A 13,540-nucleotide genomic window follows, 5' to 3' on the forward strand; every position below is an offset into this window, starting at 1 on the left:
TCTGGTAAGAGATCGACTTCAACTTACAATTCAGTGAAAAGGAGAGAGAGCTCGAATAAAAAATGTTCACAGCAGTGATACACACTGATTTCGTTTCAGCACTGTCGGTATATCAATAGTAATAAAAAATCAATGTTTTCCTTTGTCGTTCTTGAACAAAACAACTTCTCTTTTCCTCTTACTGAACTTGTCCTTCTCGAATCACATACCAGTTCTTGTAGATTTGCTCTCAATCTCTTCTAAATATAGCCACACAAAATACATACAGTAAACAACAGCAATAATACCCCACTGTGCAGACAATTTACAATAATACTAAAATCATCTAGAAACTACAAGAAATAAGTATTTGGAAAACATCAGAAAAGTTGAAAAATAATAGCTTATGAAATTGCTATTGAATGATGAATCTTTTGTAGGTTATTCAAGTTACCCAACTTCTTGCTCAATATAGGAAGATTTATTTTTATAACCGACTAAAAAATTATTGAATAATGACTTGAACGATGCAGCCATTACAAGTGGTAGGAAATCATAATGAAGAAAAGATTAATTAATGAATACTGTCAATTATACATTAATTATTGAATACTATCTTGAACGTACAAGTTTTTACTCACTTCCATTCCATATAATACATACAAATTCAAATTTATTTAACTTAAAAGTTGAATTATCTAAAGGCTTCTATTGAAAATTAGAATTCTTCTACACTTTAAATGTCTCATTGATGAATAATCTTGCCTGAATTTTAAAAAACTCATGTTCTACGTTACAGTGAATGAGCTCATATCAAGCTATTAAAAGTTGGATATCTACAAGAACCAAATTCAAAACTACAAAAAAGAGAGCACTTTGTACACTGTACATAAAAGTTAGCTTCATTTTTCATCATATTGTTGAGATAGGACCTGTTAGAAGATATTTTCCAAACTCTTAATGAGGACAAGGGTCTATTTGAATCAATCACAGTCCTGAAAAGGAATAAAAAGTAACTCTTACAGAAAATTAAAATATATTCCTTTCAAACAACGTACAATTATAATACACCTGAATAGGTCACAGAAAAAATTGTGCCGCCGCTAAAACCCATGGGTTTTCAGATAAGTAGAGAAAAATACAAAGTTTTTGAAAGCAAAGTTTCCATGAAGACATAAGTGTTCAATTGTAGAAGCACAAGTTAGATTTCATTCGACTAAATTTGGCAACTTAAATCCATCTGAAATTCACAGACTGCTGTAACATTATTACCATTGGTTAACCAGATAATGATCATTAAATATTGCAGAAATATAACAAAACTACTGCTAGTACTTGAAACCCCCAGCATCAGTTGAAGAGAAATGACACTAATTTAATACTCATAGTTATTCAACAGAAATACCTTATATCTATACCAATCCACCAGAGTTAAATATCCCCTGATAATGCCGCCCCCAGACAGCAAAACGCATGTCAAGAGACAGCTTTCTGTTTTCATCAGATGTATTTACAACAAAATTATATAACTTTTAGTCTCCTTATGAACAATTTTCAAAGATTTCTACCAAATTGAGGTTTTCTATGGCTCCAGCTACTTTTTCTGTCATTAATTTAATGTTCTATGAAAAATATGATAGAATTAACCGATATTTGGTGAAAATACATTATAAACTATTCAAAAAACACTTCATTGTGAGATTTCCACTCAACAGTTTACAAAACCAAGACACGTGTTTCGCTATACAATGCATCTTTAGGTGTCACAATACTGACGCCCCTGAAGAGTGTTGTGACGCCTGAAGAGGCTATTATATAGCGAAACACGTGTCAGGGTTTTGTAAACCATGAAGTGGAAACCTCACAAAGTGTTTTTATGAATACGTAACACTAATTGTGTTTGTTGAAGATCCTTTCTCATTGAATTATATTTATGTACGAATAAGTTATTTTCTAATGAAAAAATTATGGAAATTTGAAATGAAAGGCAATTTTTCGACTATTAAAATTGGATCACAGTTTGAGGTTATGACTATTAGTAAGTGTTTTATATGATCGGCATCTGATGGATAACTTTTGCTTCATTGCCGATTTTGAGGTCGGAGACAATTGTAATTTTTGTTACAGGTAGAAGGAATCAGATGCAAATATCCAATTGTTGCCAGAAATCACACTCAAAAAAATTTAACTTCGAAAATTACTTTGAATTTATCAAAATATAAGAACACCAATAGATACACTGACTAAATTGTTTCCTAACTCTCTATACATAACTGCAAATTTATAATAATTAGTTTTACTTTGTAGCATAACATAAGAGTTAAGAGTCACTTAGATGCTATTTTAAACACAATCTTCAAGTACTACAATTACTGTCTATATCTGTCTCCTCATTAGTGTTTTATTCTTATTTTTTGGAATTTGTGTATCAATTAAATAAATAGATAAAACATAATCAAATGAAATCAAATCAAATTAAATCAAAATGAAATAGTTTCATATAGAAAGCTGATTTTTGGAAAAATACCGGAGTTACAAAAACAGAAAATCTATTGGAATTTAGATAGAAACTATTTTATAAAACTTTTTACATTTTTTCATTGCAATATAAAAGAATTCATTTTCAAGTTAAGTTTTTTATTACAGTTATTAAGAAGTGATAATGAAAACTGTGCTTTCAGAAACTAATTTTCAGAAAAAAAATTGGTTGAAAACCTAATGTGAGGGAGGCGGAGATGGAGAACTGGAAAATGTTTTAAGAGACTTGGACTTCCTCTGTTGCTGATGATGTTGATTCGGAGGGCTGTAGGGATGTCTTCCTGGTGCACTGAAATGAACAAAATATTTTCAACTAAAATCATAAATACCTGAAAATTCATCATTTTCCCCTAAAACTGAAATACAAGTTAGTGATCATAGAAGTGTTTCATGAGATTAGCAGAATTGTTCTAATTTTGCAAAAACAGCAATACCAAGCAGGGTATACCTTCTTGAACATAGAATAAAGAAAATAATAATTTATTATTTGTTACAACTGGTTTCGGTTTCTCAAGTAACTGATACATTTTGTCAAGAAAAGTCCTTAAATATGTTCTTATTGAACTTATTGAAAAAATAGTAGCAAATAGAATTATGGCGTTTCTCGAAAAATACAAGATTCTAACCGATCATCAACATGGTTTTAGAAAAGCTAGATCAGTTGAGACTGCTATTGCTAGAAAATTCGAGGTTATTTACAATGAGATCGATAAGGGAAAGTACGTACTTTCAATATTATTTGACTTGGCTAAGGCGTTTGATTCGGTAAATAGTGACATAATGGTTAGTAAGTTATATAACATTGGCATTAGAGGGTTCCTTCTGGAATGGTTAAAATCTTTTATGGAAGATAGGAAAATGGTAGTGACTGTGCATAATGCAGTATCTGATATTCAAGATATTATCCTTGGGGTACCACAGGGGTCCATTTTAGAACCACAAGTGATTCTGTCATTCCCGTATCCAGCGGGGCTACGTGGAAGCAGACATCCGATGGCCCAACAGTCGGTAATTGTGATTTATTATAAAAGATAATTAGTTATTGTTGTAGTATTGGTTTTGATAATTCAGATAAAATTTGTTATTTTAGGTAACTGACTGAATCATTATATATTAAACGACGTATCTTATGTATCAGCTAGTCAAATGTAGGAAGAGCTTTCTGAATTCCGTTATGGTCCCGCCCAATAGATGTGCGTTCGTAAGAAGACTGGGGAGCGAGAAAGAATCATCAAGCCTCTTCCTAGATTTGACAAGCTGTACTTGAGAATGGTCTAACAAACCAAAACAGGTCATAACAAATAATAAGCTCAGTAGAAATCAGACAAAACTTATTTTCTTTTTCCTATATTCAATATGAATTTCTTCAAAATAAATAGATAATCGATCAAACAAATTCTTGAACATAATTTAAAAAAGTAAAAAAATTGTGTGTTTGAAAATTAAAAACAATTAGTATTTACCAAATAGCCAAACATGCACTATTGGATGAATTTGATGAAAATAAGCATTCTAATAATAATATAAGCATGTTCGTGAAGCAGGACGTTGAAAATTTTATTGAAAGTGTTAAAAAACATAGCAGGATATTCGTTGCTTCTCCACGCAACGCCAATGTTAATGCTACCGCCTTTTCTCCTGCATTCCATCCATTCGCTCTGGCCGCAGCTTCAAATTGTCGGCGGTAACTTGCCCAAAGAGTTTTTCCGTCGAACTGGGGCGGCTTCATGGAGAGCTTTCCTGGTTCAGAACTGAGTTCTGAACCACAAATAAATTTTCCTTGAAAAATTACGGAGGGTGAAAAAATTTTTTTTTCTTCTACCTTCAATATTTTGTTATTTCTTGAGACATCATTTTTTATTTTGTGGATGTTTTTCACCCAGTGCTAATGTTTTGTGATAATTGATATTGCCATTTATTCTTGGATTCTTAATACCTTTTTCCTTCTAGCTTCGATATTTTCTTGGAGGTCTGATAGAAAGTTAACTATTACACCATTTTGGAATCTCTATTAAATGCGCCAACTTTCTGAAATACTTTTCAGCCAAGCACAGTACATTTTTTTTCACTGTGATAGGTCAAAGTTGACCAAAAAATTTGTTTCATTTCAAAATTTATTTTATTTTATTTTTTTCCAGTTATTTCCAATGATCGCAAGCTTTTGGTATTACTGTCGTGTGCGGATATTATTTAGCTATACAAAATAGTTTTTTTTGCTGTAAGAGTCAAACAGTCAAACAGAGTCGCCGATTTTCGAAAAAACAAAATTTCCGATATCTCGAAAACGAAAACACTTTTACCTAAACTTTTTTCCTGTTATGAGCTAGTCATGACCTCAGCTTTCACCACCCCAAGGTTTATCGTCAAGAACCGGGACACCCTGTATACACAATTGAGAAGAGAAAAGCTTTTAAACAAGCAACATGTAAGCATTAGTGGTTTTTTTCTACCTATCTAAACTAAATGGTATCAAAATGATATATTTTTTTCATGATGATTCCAATTTGTATGTCTGAATAACTCTACAGTTCTCAATTAGTGATGAATAGGGGCTGATCAACAGATTTGCAATTTCAGGTAATGATATTGCTTTACTTTTCACAAAGAAAAAAATATATAAAACTGGAATCATTTAACCTTTCTCAATGTATATGAATGATCGTGACCGAATACTTACTTGCTAAGCGGTCGAGATGTTTAGTCTTACTAATACATTTAATGATATCTTGACAACCTGTAATAATACCAACCCGATGAATGTGATTGTCCACTTTTATTGATATGAATGACTTAGTGAAAAGAAATGAATATTCTCGATAAAATTTTCTTGAGAAAAGTTAGAGAGATGAAAATACTTTAAACTGTTAATCAAATGAAAGCTTTTTGTTAAATGGTAAATGCAATAAGTGCATGTGTACCAAAAAAACAGTACATTAAAACCATAAAGAGAAGTTGAGTGATAATGTTATTTGGCAAAATTTTATTAGGTGAAATGCAATTATTCAATTGGTAATAAAGACAGCCGAGAGTTACAAGTGATGCAGAACACAATGTCTCACTTGTAAAAATTATTTCAAAATTGAATAGATGAAATATCCATTCAAATTACGAACGAAACAAATGTTTTAATCACGATTCATCTAAACATTGTAAACTAATTCTATTAAAGATAAAAATTATAGAATTTCTACATTCACCAAATTTTTTTAAGACCTGGTATAAAGGACACTGCCCTTCATAATTCATACCAATTCTAACTTGAACCTGGAACGTCACTGGCAGACGGGAGGGCAAAAAATTGTTTTTTTTCTTGGAGTACTACAGGAGCCAATAGATGAAAGCAAAAAATTGATAAAAATTTGAGACATATCATATTTTTTCAATGAAATACATTTCCAGCCTTGTTTCAAAAGTGATTTTTTTGAAATCAACCTTATGGTAATATGTTGGTGACAAATATTCCAGGAGACCGTGCAAGTTAGTGCTAATTAATGCAAAACTAATAGAAAACAAAGAAATAGTTTACAGTTTAGATATTTGTTAGTAGATGAACGAAAATATTTTAAATTGTCTGCTTCTTGGTCCTCCTAATGATGTTGAGATATCTTTGTTTTCACATTCTACAATTTTATTTCCAAAGACACAAGTTTATATAAGAGAAATTAATTGAATTGAATACCCATCATCTAGACCAGGGGTCTCCAAACTACGGCCCGCGACAGCCAATGATTTACTGTCATCAATCTGGCCCACGACAGCCAATGATTACCTAATTGTTGTTACTATTGCTGTGATAAGTTGAAGAAGAAAACACAGAATAATTACTCGGTTTTATTTACTTGCAAGGTAAAACTTAATGACAGAAATGATGACAAAGAAAACTTAACTTGTGTATGTAAGTTTAAGCATATTAATAAGTAACAAATAATTGAAATGAATCACAGTAAAACAAAAACACTAATGAGATTTATGTAATTGTGATTCTCCACCGACAATACTTTGTAGTTGTGGATCAATTTTACGTGTACCAATTATCAAAAGAGATTTAAGATGCTCGTCGGTTAATTGAGATCTGTAAACATTCTTTGTGTACTTCATCTTGGAAAACGTTTTCTCACACAAGTAGTACTAAAAACAAAAAACAACCCACGAGCAAATTTATGCAAATTATCACATTGTTCCAGTGAAAGACTCTTATAAAATTCCAACAAAGATGAATTTTATTATTTGTTCTCAAACATATCACTGCACTGTAAATCAATAATTTCCATTTGGACTTCTGGAACCAGGGTTTCAATGTCAGAATCAAAAAGATTTTGAAAAAGCTTAATTCCATTAGCAATGACATCAAAATCTGAAAAACGATTATAAAAATTTATCTTCAAAGCACTCAAAATTTCGATTGCAAAATTGACGGGAAATTCAGTCTCTGTAGTGTGGCTGAATATTTCACATGTTTCAAAATGTGTGAAATTTTTTTTACGTAATTGCGATTGAAATAGTATTATTTTCTGCCTGAAGGATTTGATATTGGTGTATAAATCAGGGAGAAGCTGATTTTCTCCTTGCAATCTCAAATTCAGTTCGTTCATATGATTTGTCAAATCGACATAGAAGGCTAACTTCCACATCCATTCACTATTTTCTAAATCGGCAAAAAGGGCGCTGCTTCTCATTTAAAAAAATTTCGATCTCTGCTCGAAGTTCAAAAAAGCGCTTAAGGACTTTTCCGCAACTAAGTCAGCGTACGGGTGTATGATATGGTAAATCATTTTCTCCAATCTGTTGAATAAACTCGCGGAATTGTCGGTGATTCAGCCCAGTGGATCTGATGAAGTTAACAACTGATATGACTGATTTTAGAACTTCAGACATATCCAAACATTTTCCGCACAAGGACTGTTGATGAATGATACAATGTAAGACTAATGGTTTTGAACCACCATCATTTTCTACAGCCTTTGACACAAGTGCAACCACTCCTTTATTTTTACCATACATATTTTTGCCTCCATCAGTTGTTATAGATTTCAAATTTCTCCATCGAAGGTTTTTTTTATCAATGGCATTTTCAATTCCCTTAAAAATATCTGCCCCAGTTGTCGTGCCGTGAATACTATCAATATCAAGAAGTTCTTCATACACTTCATAGCTTTTATCTATTCCGCGAATAAAAATCAACACCTGAGCAGTATCTGACACATCCGTTGACTCATCCAATGGTAGAGAAAACCACTCATGATGTCCATTTTTGTCAGACAGTTGAGATGATATATTTTCTGCGATGTCTTGCAACCTCCGAGCCACGGTGTTAACAAACTGACACTTTTAAATAAATTTACCTTTTCGGGGCATATTTCTTCGGCTACTGCAATCAAGCATTCTTTTATCATTTTTCCTGCCGCAAACTTCCTGTATACTTGGAGTAACTTTGAAGATGTTTCGATTCATAGTGTCGTTTAATGTTATAGTCTTTGAGAACAGCTATGGTTTCATTACAAATTGAACATAGCGCCTTATTACTGGACTCAATGACAAAATACTGAAAGTTCCATTTTCCTTGGAACGTTCTGCATTCACTGTCGATTTTTTGCTTCTTTTCCATACTAACAAATCACACGGGTGTTACTTTATTTCACAATAGACAGTTTCGCTTCCTTCGCCTTTCTTACGCAGACCAACTCGCAAATGCGCCGCCAGCCTTTTTATATGCAATTATTACTGCCATCTCGAGGTGATCGGAATACACTAGCTAGAACCAGAACTTTCTCGAACCAACGCGGTAATTCCAAATATTTAATTACGCCTAATGCCACCTAGCGGGTAGCTGAAAAAGATAGTGCATAGTACCACTACTCGCCACTAGATGTCGTGTGTCACAATACACAATAATAATTGAAATGCAAAAAATCGTAAGTTTGCTTAGGTCACGCACTTTGAGATTATCCTAGTCTAGAAATATAGTTAAGGGCAGAAATTGGCCCTTGGAACAAACTGAAAAAATCATTATGGCCTAAGGCTTCAAAGTTTGGAGACCCCGGATCTAGACAAAAACAGGCACATTTATCCAACAAAAATTAAATTTTTTAACTGAATTAGAAGCTGGAAAACTTGCAACTTTCACTGTCTTTATAACCTTTCTAGTAAAATTCATTTTAGATTATGTAAATCTGTTAGATGTTTCATTCAATAACAACTTTTCACTGAAAATTAAACAAACTTTATCCCTACCTAGTTGAACTTGTCGAAGGTAACGCTAGCTTGGGAGGCCTTATACTTCTACGTGCTGACACCAATGGACTGGCCGATGAAGTTCTATCCCTGTGCCGACGAGTACTACACATGCACGCAATGAAAACAACATTTAGCACAAAAAAAATTGCAAAAAAAATACAAGTGCATAAATAAGATGGAATATTATGTGCATAGGTGTATATACAGGATTGATTTTCTATATACAAACAGATTGAAAAAACATTTCGATATCAGTCCCATCTCAAAACAGTGAACACTGTGGACACAAAAAAATTACATACATACAGTTCAAAATCATAGTAGGGAAAAACTAATATTTCCTCAAGAAAGTTTAAGTTCAGTGGAGGCATATACAAATCAATAAAGGGAAGTCAAAAAAAAATGTATGAGTTACAGTAGAATGAAATTCTTTATAAAGAACAGATCACAGCTACAGCTACCAGACTAAGTCATGGCCGGGGAGAAGCCCCTCCCTCAATACAATAATAATAACATTTATTTGGTAAGTAGGATACATTCCTAATATATAATAACAAAATTATAACTAACAAATAATTGATAATTATTCCAAAAATCATGACTTATCATCTTATTAGTAATACCTTCAGTTACATTTGTTATAAATATGATGCAGTAGATCAGTTTTAAACCTTTTTAAAGTTGAAGCTGATTTAATTGAATGAGGCAATTTGTTGTACGTAACAAAACCTTTGACATATACTGAGTTCATATTGATTTTGGTATTAGTTCTATAAATATGTATGTCAAGATTATTTTTCTGATTGATTCGACCGTTACTTGATGAAGATCCATAGTAATTTCAAAAACTACACCTCACTAGCTAGTGAAACATGTTGTGATTATATTTTTTCAAATAAAGTTTGTGGAGATCAAATCGTGAGGTGTAGTTTTTGAAAAAAATTGTCAAGATTATGTCTAGTGTAATATTTGTGAATATCATAATTAAAAAAAATAGATTTTTTAAGATATGTTCCAGTTAAATCATCAACAATTTTATGCACAAATATTGTCTGGCATAAAAGTCTCTGGGATACCGAAAGCCAATTTAGGGTTGTTAACATTGTAATTATGGGAGTATATCAGTTTCCTCTCAATATAATTCTCATTCCTCTATTTTGTAGTTTTTGAGTTGTGCCTGTTTGTTCAAATTGAAAGAGTATAAAATCGAAGCACAATAATCAAAGTGTGGTTGTATAATTGTTTTATAGACTAACATCTTTGTGTTTAAAGACAGATGCTTTGAAATTCTACAGTAAAAATAGTTTTTTCGAAAATTTCTTATGTATGTATTGAAAATGTTCTTCAAATGTGAGATTGCAGTCCAGTTGAAACCCTAAGTATTTTACAGTATTATTCACTTTTATATTTTCATCATTAATAGAAATATTTATCTGGTTTATGATCTAGTATGATTTTTTTTATATTTGTATTTTGAAGTGAGGATCATGGCAGTAGTTTTACTCACATTCAATTTCGATTCATTAATTTTTATATATTTGTCAACTTTTTGCAATATCACATTCATTTTCTGTACAGGGGCCCAAAATACTTCCCTGGGGTACCCTTTATCGTTTAATATTTCATTTGAAATTGTACCATTAATTCTTACTCTTTGTTTTTTGCCTTCAAGATAGTTATTTCAAAAGCTCTCTTCAAATCTAAAAATATCGCTAATACAAACTTGTTATCTAATTTGTTTATGTGTATGTATGTACGTTTTCTCCCACCGGCCATGACTCAGTCTGGTAACTGTAGCATTGTAGAAACAGTGAAGTCTAACAGTGTACCCCAAAGCTCCATTTTGGGCCCTTCAATCTTTGTTGCTTACATTAAAACGAGGATCAGTAAACACATCCAGTCACTATAAATCACCAGAATGTATTACAAAATAATCAATCTTGTTCACACGAATTTATATACTTTAAGTGCATTATTTTATTTTTTAGTATTTGTCTTTCGTTTCTTTTTATCATATAACTATTAGTCTAGAAACATGTTTGAATAGCTATTTTTTTCATTTTTATATTAGGACGTGTCCTACTAAATAAATAAAGTTCTTCTTCTTATTACAATGACTTTTAACTTCATCACGCAGTAAAATTTGTAGATCTTAGAACCTAAAAATATTTAAAAAGAATTCCATCTGGAGAACTGAAACTTGTCTTGAGGTTTCCAGCAATATAGAGGTAGAAAGATTGAAATCTCAAAATTATTCATAACAAATAGAAACAATCATCACCTGAGCAGCTGGAATGTTGTATGTATGTACAACTTACCTAGGACCTGCTGTTATAGCTGGAATAGAAGCATGACTGCCGTAAGAGTGTCTGTTTCTGGAAGAACCTGGTGTGATCCTAGGTATTTCTGATCTTCTTGTCTTAGACTCCCATTCATTGTTGAATTCCTCCTTCTCGTCATCGTCTATATTAATCAAGTCCTCCCTCTCCTCTCTATCGCCAGTATGCATATTTTGCTCTTTTTCAATTATATGTGCTCTGTCGCCAATATGATGGCCAATGGACATTTTCTTAGTTCCTGTAACTGTATCGGTAACAGTCTTCTGAGTCTCTTTGACGCCTCCAGGAGCAACTCTTGTACTTGATGTTGCTTTGTATAATTGGGGGCGTCCATCAGGACCCGAAGTCATACTTATGACTGTACTTGAACTACTATAATTTCCAGAATTAGGTATTGAGTCAAGAGACCCACTTAAAAGTCTATTGAAATTTGGCATGATTGGCATAGAGAAAGGAGACATTAAAGAATTATGCATGTTGTGACGGTGTGTCAAAGCTCTATTGTCAAAATCTCCGAATCCCATCATTGGTCCTCTCATCATAGCAAAAGGGTCAGCTAAGAGTGAATTCATCATATTGTTCATCTGGCGCATATGCCTCATATGAGACCTGAAATAGTTAGCAATTATTAAGGCAGGGAGATTATTCGTTTTAACGGTTCACACTAAAAATACTGAAAAAACTCATGTTTTTTTTAGTTTCTATTAAGGAGCTGAACAACATACTACACTAGTGGTTTTTCAAAATATCAGGAATTATTACAGAAACTAGAATTTTTTTCTTGAAAAACTCAGAATCTTTTTTGTTCTTCTCCAATAAGTTAATTATAGTCTTTTTGAAATTAACAAAATACTCTATTGCAGTTTTTTCCTAATTATCATAGTTCAGGAAATTTTGTAAAAATAGGAAAATCATGTTCACATAATTAGTTACAATGTTTTGAAATTAAGAACTTTCTCAATTGGTTTACATTTAGTCATGGTATATACATGTCAAAAATCACACATTTCGAGGTTTATTCAAACATTCAAGATTATTGGCTGAATATGATTGTTGTGATAAAAAATTCTAATACCAAAAAAACTATGAATTATCACTATATTTCAACAAAACAGTACTAATGTTTTGACAGTTATAGGGGATTAGTAAATATGATACAAAAACTTCACATAATGAAATTTTATTTAATAAATAAAAAATTTGTAATATTTTCCTTGACAAAATTATGTTTCCCTACGGAAATCCAGACGGTAAGTTGAATTTACCGCCCAGTCGAGCCTGAATGTATATATTCTAGAAAACAGCATGGCCGTCTAGTGTTTAGAAAGTGGTATTTTATTTACTGTTAGTGTCTTACCCGAAAATAGGATCGTCTTCCATGTCACCCATTAAAGATCCGAAAACGGACATGTCTTGTACTCCCGACACTTTGAATGATTATGAATACTGGAAAACCAGTAACATCCAAAATTGATAATGTCTCTTGCCTACTTGATCGCTTTCCGATTTTCTTCAGTTATATCTACTTATATTGTCACTATCACGTCACAAAATTGTCAATCACTGCCAATGTTGTCAGCGTGAGAAGGTGCTTTCTATAATATACACTGTTGAAAATGTGACTATACAAGAACCGAACATTTAGCTGCTCTGCAATAGGTAGGTATGTTCGCTTAGTACATAACCCAGCGCACGTTTATCTCGCTATGATCGACAGATCTGTTGACTCGGTTACATCAGATCTTTGTTCCGGGTTTTCCTGCAGCTGAAAAAGCAAATGCGCCACTAGAATCAATAAAGTCGCCAATTAATTTTTATTGTTATTTTATAACTTCATGATTCGTATTTTGGAATTGGCAATAAAAAATTGAAATATAAGTTATTGTTCGAGGGAATAATTTTTCAAAGGTGGCGTTGCATACCCTGTTAAGGAAATCAAAGAACTGTCAAAGTGACATTAGCATTGATATTTCTGCTTGATATCATACTTGGTAATTCAACAAAAAGTCTCTCAAAATTTATTGAGTGAAGTATTGTATAAGGCAATGATCCGTTAATTGAAATATAATGCTAGATTTGAAATGGAAAGCGAAACAGTTTACGAAGTTGAATAATGTGATATTTGCGTAAGATAGAGAATTCCTCTACAAAGTTTCTCATTATATAATGTCCTCTCTTTTTCCAAATACCTTTTGTTGGCATCTCCAAAGAGTGAAGTACGTTAATAAAATTGTATGTTCATGCCCTTGCAAAACAGGTCAGGTAAGTGATTCCCGGATGTCGTCCACCCAATGTTCATGAAAGTTGTGTCCCAAACGCTACTAATCAAAATTTTTGACAGCGATTACCTGAAAAATATTTTATTGTTTGTTACTTTTGTTACAGTTATCGTGTTATTGATTAGTCAATTACTAAATTATTTTCGATGTGGAAGCTGAAAACCATATACT

At 32.3% G+C, this 13,540-nt stretch overlaps 1 protein-coding gene across 3 annotated transcripts; it reads right to left on the bottom strand.

The window, feature by feature from the left end:
* Positions 1-998: 998 nt before the first annotated feature.
* On the bottom strand, positions 999-12,662 carry Mlf (myeloid leukemia factor). Of its 3 annotated transcripts, XM_023165714.2 has the most exons (5): positions 12,448-12,660; positions 11,070-11,699; positions 8,749-8,853; positions 5,195-5,251; positions 999-2,806 (listed from the first exon to the last, which is right to left on the bottom strand). In XM_023165714.2, exons 1-4 carry the CDS (start codon positions 12,498-12,500, stop codon positions 5,233-5,235), a joined length of 807 nt encoding a protein of 268 aa, XP_023021482.1. In that variant the 5' UTR covers positions 12,501-12,660; the 3' UTR covers positions 999-2,806; positions 5,195-5,232. The 3 variants fall into 3 exon arrangements, with proteins under 3 accessions (XP_023021482.1, XP_023021481.1, XP_023021483.1); XM_023165713.2 differs by lacking the exon at positions 5,195-5,251 and having other exon boundaries at positions 12,448-12,658; XM_023165715.2 differs by lacking the exons at positions 5,195-5,251; positions 8,749-8,853 and having other exon boundaries at positions 12,448-12,662.
* Between the last annotated feature and the right edge of the window lie 878 nt (positions 12,663-13,540).

The sequence above is a fragment of the Leptinotarsa decemlineata genome, unplaced genomic scaffold (genome assembly GCF_025532065.1).
Source record: "Leptinotarsa decemlineata unplaced genomic scaffold, Ldec_3_MD MMD2_tig00004307_RagTag_RagTag, whole genome shotgun sequence".
Classification (NCBI taxonomy): domain Eukaryota; kingdom Metazoa; phylum Arthropoda; class Insecta; order Coleoptera; family Chrysomelidae; genus Leptinotarsa; species Leptinotarsa decemlineata.

Coding starts and splice junctions, on each gene's coding strand:
- Mlf (XM_023165713.2), bottom strand. CDS start 12,500: ATGTCCGTTTTCGGATCTTTAATGGGTGACATGGAAGACGATCCTATT. Junction 11,700..12,447: donor GAAGACGATCCTATTTTCGG/GTAAGACACTAA, acceptor TAACTATTTCAG/GTCTCATATGAGGCATATGC. Junction 2,807..8,748: donor CCTTCGACAAGTTCAACTAG/GTAGGGATAAAG, acceptor TGTTCATTTCAG/TGCACCAGGAAGACATCCCT.